General features: G+C 30.5%; 1 protein-coding gene across 1 annotated transcript; it reads right to left on the bottom strand.

Annotated features, from left to right (window-relative positions):
* Positions 1 to 8,791: 8,791 nt before the first annotated feature.
* LOC111907783 (formyltetrahydrofolate deformylase 1, mitochondrial) lies at positions 8,792 to 9,959 on the bottom strand. The gene is made up of 6 exons (XM_023903587.3): positions 9,775 to 9,959; positions 9,621 to 9,694; positions 9,383 to 9,542; positions 9,210 to 9,308; positions 9,047 to 9,133; positions 8,792 to 8,953 (listed from the first exon to the last, which is right to left on the bottom strand). Exons 1-6 carry the CDS (start codon positions 9,883 to 9,885, stop codon positions 8,807 to 8,809), a joined length of 678 nt encoding a protein of 225 aa, XP_023759355.3. The 5' UTR covers positions 9,886 to 9,959; the 3' UTR covers positions 8,792 to 8,806.
* Positions 9,960 to 11,922: the final 1,963 nt, after the last annotated feature.

Raw genomic sequence — 11,922 nt, forward strand, 5'->3', positions numbered from 1 at the left:
ACCAATTAAATATTGAAGACAGTAAAATAATAAGAAAACCTAAACCTTATAAACATTGGCTACCAAGAAAATGAATAATAATAGAAGTTTTTTAGGACGTAGCAGAACATTACAAGACGCTAGAAATTCAACTAGTAATATACAAGATATAATTACAGTGGACACATTTGTAAAGAGAATAATTAGAAGAGGACCAGGAACTAATAGTAACCAACAAATTGTACAATTAGAAGAACAAATTGATTTACATAGAAATATAAATTTATATAATCAACATCAACTGGATATATTAAACCCCAGAATATTATATCAAACTGGAACGTTAAATGTTAATACAGTATTAATATGAAGTAGTAGAGAAGAAAGTTTAAGGGTAGTAGATAATACAGTAACAATAGATATGTTTTCTCCAGAAACAATACAAAAGATAAAACAGTCAAAGAAACATTTCGTACATCTAGGATTAGTCATTATAGGAATAAAACCTTTAGGAAGAAAAAATTTAGGAACAAAAATATTAGCATTATTATTAGATAAATCATGGAAAACAGATTTAAAAAAGGCAATAATCTCAGGAATGGAGGTAGACTTGAGTCAAAACACTGCACTATTTTATTGTACACCTGGAATATTAAAAGATATAAAAGATTTACATAATATTAAAATAGCATTACAAACTAAAGGATATGAAAACTATGAAGGTAACAATATAGTAATAAGTATAGGAGTTTTAGGAAAAGCAAGTAATAGATCAAGAATGAAATATAAAGTTAATATAGAAGTTATAGTAAATACAATAGCATCAAAATCCATAAAAATGATAGATCCTATAAAAATAGATCCAGAAGATTTAGCAGGATTAAAATGGTCGTTAAATGATTTAAAAGAACAAGAAAATGAAGTATTAATTCCAAAGAAAAAAGTTATATATATGAAGGAAGTAATGGTATACAAAGTCTTAGATTTTTAAACTTTAAAAAAGAAACAGTAAAACAAAGTGACGAAGAAGAGAATACAAAGTATAGCTTTATGAATATAGAATACGATACTGAACCAATATATGATACAGATAATGAAAAAGAAAGCGAACCGATGGAATTAGGATTTAGTGAATTTGAAAAAGAAGAACATATAGATTATGATTTAAGTATTATAGATTATATAGAAGAAGAAACATAAACAAGCTTCAAAACAGAAGAAATTAGTAAAACTATTGAACAAATTATCAATAGAAAATTTACAGAATTAAATATATAAGACGAAGTAGATGATATGATTATCGAATGCATAACTGATTTAGGATTAACATACGAATAAAGTTATAATAAATTACAAGAATATTATAATTTGCCACTAGTAGAAAATATATTACAAGGAAAAACTATGTTATCAGATTTTTATAAAAAAGAACAAGTCTTTATGAATAACGATACATATATGACAAATATTAGAAAAAGACCTAAAATGGAATGGAGTGAACCAGACACTAGTACAGAAGATAGTAGAGGACGAGAAAAATGGTCACAACCAACAGTTTCATATACCGGAGAATCTAGTTATAAAGGAAAAGGTAGCCGATTACCAATTGGAAATATATATAGTGGAAGCATGTTATTATTAGAAAAACAAAAACCACAACTTTGGATGGATGAAATTTTGTCATGGGAACAAGTAGTTGTTAGAATGTGGGAAACAAATAAAAAGGATAGTATGGAGATGTTTGCTTATTTAGAAACAACATTAGGCCCAATAGCGTTGGGTATCTGGCAAAGTAAAAAAGCACAAGATCCAGATGAAATTAATAAATTAAAAGCCTTAGGTGATAACCCATATAATTTTACTAGTCAAATAGGAACATTAATTTTAGGAGTAGACCCTGCAAAAAATAATACATTAATACAAGATACAGCTATTAGAAATCTTGAACAATTAAGTATAGCAGATATGAAATATATTAATGAACTCCCATTAGATTTTATTAGATTATTATCACAAACTGGGCAAGCAATGGATGATAATTTATGTGATAAATATTTTATAAGACTTCAAGGAGATCTAGGAAGATATATACATGAAACATGGAAACAACAATATGGAGAACAGAAAAATCTAGGAATAGGACCGAGGATCACATATACATTCGCTGTATTAGAAGATAAATGTAATGAAGTAGCTTTACAAGAACAATTAAAGAAAAATGTTTATGCCTTTTGTAAATCAGCAATTTATACACCTCAAGCATACGGACATTATGAAAAAAAAACTACGAAAAAGCACATCATATAAAAAAGTAAATAAACCATACTATAAAAATAAATATGTAAAAAGGCCACAAACAAGAAATTGTAAATGTTTTATTTGTGGTGATATTAAACATTTAGCTAATAAATGCCCAAACAAAAATAAAAATATAGAAAAAAGCAATTTAATAGAACAAATAGGAGAATATAATATAGAACAACTTAATTCTGATAATGAATCAATATACAATATATATAGTGATAGTGATAATGATAAACCTTTAACCAAAATAACATATACATACGTAAATACAGAACAAGAAGAATGTCAACATAATTGGATAAACAAACGAGGAAATAACTATCTAAAATGTTATAATTGTGGATATTATCCTAGTATGGAAAAAAGATCACAATGTAATATATGTTTCACAGAAATCTGTTACATATGCCTTAAAAAGCTATATAATTTAGAAATAAATAAAGAAAAAACAGAAAAAGAAAATAAAGAAGTAAAAATCGGATTACAATCAGAAAAGATAGAAAAATTAGAAATAATACCTGAATTACATAAATAAAAAATACAAACATTAGAAAATAGAGTAAATATTTTAGAGGGGGTGTTAGATAAAAAGAAAAAGATCAATATTGAAGAAAACGCAGTAAATGAAATAAACCAAATGTCTCAAATAACAAATAAACGTATATTAATATAAACAGATGGATCAGCCAACATGATAAAACTACAATGTAGATGATAGTTAGATAATAGTAAATTTTTAGATTTAACAGCATTAGTAGATACAGGAGCAACTAAAAGTGTTATATCTTATCATCTAGCACCAAAATCATATCATAAACAGTTATCATATAAATTAATGACAAGAAGAATCGAACACAGACTAATAACTATCACAAATTACTTAGAACCAACAGATATTCAATTTCTAGACTTTGCAGGTAACTATAGTATGAAATATGATATCCCACAGGTTAATATCAATCCAGAATATGTAAAATCTAATGATTTTACTCTCAGACTAAATTTTATTTTTGCCTTAAATGGGGCTATGACATTAACACATAACTTTATCACACTTAGTAAACATATATATAGTTTTCCAACACTTAAATATACCAATACATCGGAGTTTGCGCAAAAGCGTGGTGGACAAGGTAAACTAGACTTTTTAAAACATAATCAAATTAAGACAAACATTGAAAATGAAACAATTAAGCTATTAACAGAATTTTTAACACATGAGTTAGAAAAATGAAAAGATATAACAAAAAGTATGAATCATCTTATAATTTTACACTTAGAGAAAATTGGACTTATAAGAGAAGATATTACAAAATCAAAAGTTAACTATATTTGTAAATTTAAATTAAAAAATCCTGATATTACAATAAGAACAACAAACATAGAATATAGTCCTTTAGATAAAGAAGAATTTAAAAAACAAATACCAGAAATGATAGAACAGGGATTAATTAGAAAATCAGAAAGCTCACATAGATCATCAACTTTTATAGTAAGAAATCATTCTGAAATAAAAAGAGGAAAAGGTCGAATAGTTTATAATTATAAAAGACTAAATGATAATACAGAAGATGATGGTTACAACATCCCTAATAAAGACTCTTTAATAAACTTGATACAAAAGAAAAAAGATTTTAGCAAGTTTGATTTAAAATCTAGATACAATCAGTTACAGCTTGATGAAAACTTTAAATCATGGACAACATTTACATATTCTGAAGGACAATATGAATGGAATGTTTTAAGTTTTGGGCTTAAAAATGCTCCATCTATATTTCAAAGGTTTACGGACAATATCTTTCTGAAATATGATTTTGTTTAGTATATAATGATGATATTTTGGTTGCCAGTGAAACAGTACAGGAACATGAGAAACATTTACATAAAATATTTGAAGAAATAAAAAGGAATGGTATTGTTATTTCTAAAAGAAAAATGGAATTGTTTAAAAGAAAAATATTGTTTCTTGGCTTAGAAATAGGAAATGGAAAAATTGAATTACAAAGTCATATATCGACAAAAAATTTAGAATTCCCAGAGAAATTTGAAAATCTAAAACAGATACAAGCTTTTTTAGGATTGGTTAATTATGCGCGAAAGTTTATTCCTAATCTTTCAAAGTTAGTGGGACCATTATATAGTAAAACAACAAAAAATGGACAAAGACATTTCAACCAAGAAAACATTAAATTAGTTAAACTAATTAAAGAAGCAGTTAAAAATATTAAATCATTAGAATTACCATTAGTTACTGATTGCATAATAATAGAAGTTGATGGATGCAAAGAAGGATGGGGAGCCGTTCTCCTTTGTAAATCTGATAAATATAGCCCAAAAGATACATAAAAAATATGCTCATATGCTAGTAGAAGCTTTAATAAGACAGGAATGAATTGGACTTCTATAGACTACGAAATACAAGCTTTAATAAATGCTTCAGAAAAATTTAAAATATTTTTACATAAAGAATTTACAGTTAGAACAGATTGTGAAGCTATAGTTCGTTTTATTAAAAATGATCAAAGTAAGAAAATAAATAGGACACGATGGATTAATTTACAAAATACAATACAAGGAAGTGGATATAAGATAAATTTTGAGCACATAAAAGGAGAAAATAATGGAATAGCTAATATGCTATCCAGAAATATTAACAAATTATTTTCTGCAGATGGATAGTCGAAACAACGGAAAGAGCAAATTAATATAGCCTACACAGCAAAAAAGGAGTTCCTCTTCTATGAGCATTTCCTCAGAAGAAGATAGAAACACAACATCAACAGAAAAATTACTGGATTTAACAATAAAAACAGAATATCTACATAAACCCACACAACAGAACTCGATTCCTTATATGGAAATAGCGAGTATCACACATAATAATAACCTTTTGCAAGGATCTAGACCACTATCTCAAAACATTCAACATGCACATTATTGGACAGGATCTTCAAAAAATACACAATATACACAGAACAGAGAAGCCATTATAGCATTTGGTAACTGCACTTTACCAATTTGCTTCGGTGAACGTAAAAAGTTAAGGCCCATGATCGGGGTAAACTTGACAGAAGATCAAGAATGTTTGCTAGACAACTTATGGCATATTCAGACAGTTCCACAGGCTTCATCATTTAAAGTTCAAATTCTCAATGCTTTAAGTTTTTACTTACATAAACAATCACCATTGACTCCTGAAAAACAAATAAAGAAGTTTAATAAGGGGGTATGGCGGTTTTTTTCGGGTTTACCGTTAAACCATAAAAACAATATGAACAAAAATTAAAATCAAGAAGAGTAAACTTACAAGGAAGGCTATGAGAAGAGAAGCAACCAGAGTCGAATGTGCAGCAACAGCTTTTTTTTTTATGTATAAGGGATATAATATGAAGTGCTTGAAAGAACTAGGAATTTACGAGATAGGCTAAGAGAATCAGAAAGAGAGTGTTTAGAGAGACATAAGGGAAATAACAACATAATTTTTTATTCGTATGAATATTCGATGATTTTTACAATCGTTTACAATCCTTTATATAGGCAAAGGGCAGCGTAATATTTAAAATTAAAATATCGACAGACAAAACTTGACATTACATAAAGTAGGAAAAGACTACACACCAAATAAAGTGAAGGCACATCTGTAAAAGTCAGAAATAATAATTCCATACGACAACTATAATTTCATAAATGGCCCTTGAACTTGTTATGTCTTGTCTTTTTTCACAAATGGCCCATAATTTTGTTCAAAATTATCACTTTGTATCCTTTGTTGAAAAAACATCATTTGCTAAAAATCCCGATGAGTACTATCAATAGATACCGGTGATCCTGGTTCTGTGTCAACTTGTTCTTCACTGTTCATGATATCTTCTAGTCTCAATAGTGTATCTCCTTCGCCGCTGAATGGAAAGAGCATATGCCAGTTTTGATGAGACCAAATTTCTAAGTATTGTCCTTCTACTAGGAGTTTATAATTTTCTCAGCGAAAGCTTGCAGGTAGTAAAGGTGTTTTTTGAGCTGTGCATATATCTTCATTTGAAAGATTCTGTAGAGTCCCAAAATTTATTTCTTGTTTGCACTACTAGAAAAAAGGCCTTTTACGACGCTCATTGCGCGTCGTAAAACGCTCAGACGACGCGCAAATGCGTGTCAAGGAAGGCCCTGTCATAAAGAGAGACGATGCGCTTTTGCGCGTCGTCTATAGACGACGCGCATTTACGACGCACATTTATGACGCGCATTTACGACGCACAGTTACGACACGCAATGCGTATCAAGGAAGGCCCTGTCATAAAGGAAGACGATACGCATTCGCGTGTCATAACCTTACGACACGCAATGCATATCAAGAAAGCCTCTGTCAAGAAAGGCCATGTCATAAATGAAGATGACACGCATGTTTGCATATCATAATTTTAAATGTTAAAAAAAATTTATTTTTTATAGATTTACTAATTTTCAAATTAAATTTGCATTTAATGCCTCACAATATAAAATAAAATATCATATACAAAAAATATAATCCATTTCATAAAATTTAATGTCATACAAATAAAATACCATAAATAACAAAGATAATTCATTTCACTAATATGTCAAATACAAATAATTCATTTTAATTAAAAAAAATTACAAATTAATATCACCGGTAACAATGTCAGGCTGCAAAACATTAAAAAAGTTATTCTATACACCGGTAACAATCTATATATACATGAAGGAAAAGATCATACTATCCATACCAATGCATAATCCTTCATGAAGCATCTATACACCAAGCCAACCAGATAAGAATTAAAGACACAGTGATGCATTATGAAATCAAATAAAAGATAAGTTAAAATGATGAACAATGAGAGTTCAGGTTAAAAAACTTAGTCAAACAGTAAAATGATTGATGAAAAGTACCTTGAATTTCATCTGCTTCCTCTTTTTCTGATATGATCAAGCCATAAGCTTCTTATATGTAGTAAACATTGTCCCTACTATCGAAAATATCTCATTTCAAGCTCTGATATAACAAATTAAAATAAAAAAATGATCAAAATTATGTGAATAAATTAATTGAATTGTAATAAAAACTCACCAAAATCAGTAGGTTTCTGATCTTATCTGTGGTTATGCCTAATTTCACAAAATCTTGAAAAGACTTGGTTGATAAGGTGATCTTCCTGAAGTTGGCCCTTTCCGATTAAGAAATATCTCCTCTGCCAAATAGCTTCCCTATTTCCCACACCCTACACCAAAATAATGATAAACAAAAAATTCCAAAAGTTTAAGAAATCACAATGTTGATTGGATTGGATGAAAGCATGAGTGGTTCTAGGAATCAAACCAAGCTTCCAATTAAGAACATCTAACCAACCCTCAGAGTCAGCTTGATCCCAAGGGCGGACAAAGTTATCAATCAAGGATATTTGGGCTGATCAAAGAGAAATCACTATGGACCAAACTGAGTACGGATTATCAAGTTTCCCAGGTCAAGCAAGAGTTTTGTGGGATGAAGATTGTCTGGACAATATTCAGTTGGAATGGTGATCTTTGGGGCTGCTATATCCAAGTCCAAGAAGAACCTAGAAGCAAGTTAACTCAAGTGTCACACTTTGCTTTGTAAATGAAGCATTCTTAGTTTATATGAACTGTCTATGGATGTATAAGTACAACAACAATCACGTTATAGTTATAAGAAACATGTGCATAACCACATACACCATTATGATACATCCACATCAATCAACAACACATAACCATTCAAAAAAACAGATGGTATAATTAGAAAGAAAAATGGACACGCCTATCATCACCTGATGCAGCAGCTGCAGATGCCATTACTGCAAGAATGTTGGCAGTTTTTTTACCCTTCCAACCGCCCAGATGCAAAGAATGCTCTGTATCAAGCGACTATTAAGCAAGGGGATTTCTTGCTCAATCGTATTCAGAATCTCTCTCGTGTTATTGATCTTTAAGTCTTTCTTTCTTTAAGTCTATCTGTAACCTCTCCTTCTTTCCTTCCTTCTTTCCATTTTCCCCAATTCAAGACTCCTCCTAGTAACAGCAAGACTTTTCAAATGTAATAGTTTGTTTTAAGTATTATGATTTTTATTGTGTATCATGATTCTTATGCAACATGAAAATTTTATATACCATTAGATTAGTATTTAGTAATATTGATTTTGAATTGCTGATTAGTGAGGTTAACAATGATTTCCATCAGCAATTCCATTTTTTTCATACCAAACCACTACTTAAGTTTTCATTAGGCTGACCTGTGTTGATTTTCCATGTGTTATGAAAATTATGTTTCGTTTTGCACATTTTACAGTTTTCACAGAAGCAGAGTAATGGCCACCACTAGAGATAGTGATGGTTTTTTATCGATTCCAAGAAGGGAATAACAAAAAATCTTGGATTGGAACAAGAACAACTTATATTAGAATGAATAATTAAAATGAAATACAAAAACTTTGCAACACAAGGAATATAATGGACTCTGTAGTTTTGATCAGCATCATTTTGAGCTTACTCAAAATACAACAGTCCTGTTGTGTTGATAAGGTAGAACGCGTAACTCACAATATGACTTGATTGCCTTCATAAGGCATTGTTTTTCAAGATTCTCAGATTTCTGAATAAAACTCAGCAAATTATCCTTGTGCGAGACTCTCTCAACCTGCAAACCCAAACATAAACTATTTGACTATTCACCTTAGCATATATATACTGCATACTACTGATACTGAGAAACTTAAAACTCTTTGATTACCATCTGCTCAATGATTGGGCCCCCATCAAGCTCCTCCGTGACAAAATAGGTTGTGGCACCAATCAATTTGACCCCAGCTTCAAAAGCCTGTCATTCTCCAGTAAAAAACATAAAAACATAAAAAGCTTAAAACAAAATTTGGAAATTGGAACACAGAACCTGCCTGCCTAGATGGATTTCCTCCCTTGAATGATGGCAATAAGCCATGATGTATGTTGATCACATCCTTCCCATATCTTTTCAAAAAGTTTCCAGACAACACCTGTCCTGGGTAAATAAACAAATAAGACCTTTTTCCCAATCCTGCTGCTATACTACTACTAGAAAAACATTTACCTGCATGTATCTAGCAAGGACCAAGAAATCTGTATCTTCAACCAACCCCAATATCTCATCTTCTACATTCTTCTCCTTTGACTTGGACAGATAATGATATGGAATCTCATGTCTTTCAAGGAACCGCATCACATGGGTATTCCCCACCCTATCATGATTGCTGTTCAAAATACAGACATATTATACACATCATTTACTGGTCAAAGATAACAAATAAAAAAAAAGTTCCATGCTTTACCTGATTACAGAGCTTATCTGAACCGGAAGTTTTCCATCTTGCCAAGCATGCAGTAGATCAACAAGACAATGGTCCTGCACCAGCAACCTCCTTACTAATGTAATACTATTTTTGGTTTTCACTAACAATTTTTTCTAGAAAGAAGAAGAAGAACCTGCTTAGAAGCAAGAAGAGCAATTTTATATTTGGGGTCTACAGAAGGCACTCGAACAAGCGATTTAACTGCATTGAACATCTTTGATAGGTCAAGGAAGTCCTCGTTCATTTGCTTCCGCTGCCATTTAATTGGGTCGAACACAAACTCACTGAAACACAATTTATTCTTACTTGTTACTTATCAACTTCATGTCAAGTTCGGATTATTAGTAGATTAATATACTTGCACTTGTAAAACCAACATACAGGGGAAAAAATCCATTCATTGATTGGGATAAAAAAAAGAAAGATGCCCAACGTATACAGGAGAAAAAATCCATTCATTGATTGGGATAAAAAAACATACAAAAGAAATACGAACCTCCTTTGAAGTCATTCCACTGGACCAAGAAAAAACCCTAAATCTTCTCATTTTCTGCAATCGATTGTAATAATCACATCAACATGGCACCTCCGACTCACCACCACCGTCGATGAAGACCAATCGGGAAATCGAAGCAGATCTTTACCATTTGCGTTCATAAGAGGTCGGAGTGGATATTAGCGAAAGCAGCGATGGTTGTTAGGTTGTTAGTGAAAGCAGCGATGGTTGTTAGGTTCGATTCTTTCAAGTTTGAATCAGAAAATGAGAAAGAGTTAGGGAAATCAAGAGTGCAATGCTCGTCCTTGTTAGGTTGAAGATGAAAGATAGATAGAAGATAGAAAAAAAAGGCGGGTTTTCAAAATTTTGGGGATTTCATTTCCCCCCTTGTCTACTAAAAGCGCGTTTCATTAAAATTATAAAGCGACAGGTACAGACGACGCGCGTTTAAGATAAAGCGCCCTCCGTGTTTTTAATTTTTTTTCTTGAGACACCAAATTAAGGGCACGCAATAAAGCGTGACGTAAATCCTTAAATTTTTTGGAGAGATGACACTATTTTAAGGGCACGTCCTTTTGCGTATCGTTAATTATCGCGTGTCGTAAAAAGCGCGTCATTAAAGGTCTTTTTTCTAGTAGTGTTGCATGATAATTTTTTTAACATATCCATGTTGTACTGTTCTTTGGATGATTAAGATCCTTTTTCTAGCAGGTCTGTATGTATGTTCATCTTCTACTGGAAAAGAAGAAAAAATTTTGCACCCAATAATTGGACTGATGTTGTGAGAGGCGATGTTGCCGGCTGTTAAAATAAATTTTTCTCCTAATTTATTAAGAAGACTTTCTGTGCTACTATTGAGGCAAAATTCTACAAAAACAATATGAACAAAAATTAAAATCAAGAAGAGTAAACTTACATGGAAGGCTATGAGAAGAGAAGCAACCAGAGTCGTATGTGCAGCAGCAGCTTCTTTTTTTTTTTTTATGTGTAAGGGATATAATATGAAGTGCTTGAAAGAACTAGGAATTTAAGAGATAGGCTAAGAGAATCAAAAAGAGAGTGTTTAGAGAGACATGAGGGAAATAAGAACAAAATTTTTTATTCGTATGAATATTCGCTGATTTTTACAATCGTTTACAATCATTTATATAGACAAAGGGTAGCGTAATATTTACAATTAAAATATCGACAGACAAAACTTGACATTACATAAAGTACGAAAAGACTACACACCAAATAAAGTGAAGGCACATTTGTAAAAGTCGGAAATAATAATTCTATACGACAACTATCATATATATATATATATATATATATATATATATATATATATATATATATATATATATATATATATATATATTATGTTCAAATGAGAACATTTGTTAAATTAAGAACAAATGAGAACAAATATGAACCATTAATTTTAAATCCTAAAACTTTAACTTTTTTTTTAATAAAATCTATTATCTATTATATAATATACTAATTTACAACTCCTTGTGAACAAGACTTGCTTTCTATTGGATCAAAACTATTTTTTTTTTAATTTCTTTTTTTCACTTGTGTCAACAATAGTATTTGACTGTTTTTTTTTTTGTTATTCTTTGATGGTTTTCTTTTAAATTAATTTTTTTTATTTTATTCTTCTTGGATGAATGGTTTTCACGTGCTTTGATCTATAACATGAAGGTGTTATACCTTTTCTTTCACCGTCACTTTAACGAATAAGATATGTTCGTTTTATAAGTGTTGTTTCATCTTTCTTTTTGATGGTAAAGACTT

Source organism: Lactuca sativa, chromosome 1 (assembly GCF_002870075.4).
Source record: "Lactuca sativa cultivar Salinas chromosome 1, Lsat_Salinas_v11, whole genome shotgun sequence".
NCBI lineage: Eukaryota > Viridiplantae > Streptophyta > Magnoliopsida > Asterales > Asteraceae > Lactuca > Lactuca sativa.

What these genes read in the sequence shown, in the direction of transcription:
- LOC111907783 (XM_023903587.3), bottom strand. Translation starts at nt 9,885, where the DNA reads ATGAACGAGGACTTCCTTGACCTATCAAAGATGTTCAATGCAGTTAAA. An exon ending in CAGATAAGCTCTGTAATCAG is followed by an intron (nt 9,543 to 9,620) that starts GTAAAGCATGGA and finishes TATTTTGAACAG; the next exon opens with CAATCATGATAGGGTGGGGA. An exon ending in GAGGAAATCCATCTAGGCAG is followed by an intron (nt 9,134 to 9,209) that starts GCAGGTTCTGTG and finishes GGAGAATGACAG; the next exon opens with GCTTTTGAAGCTGGGGTCAA.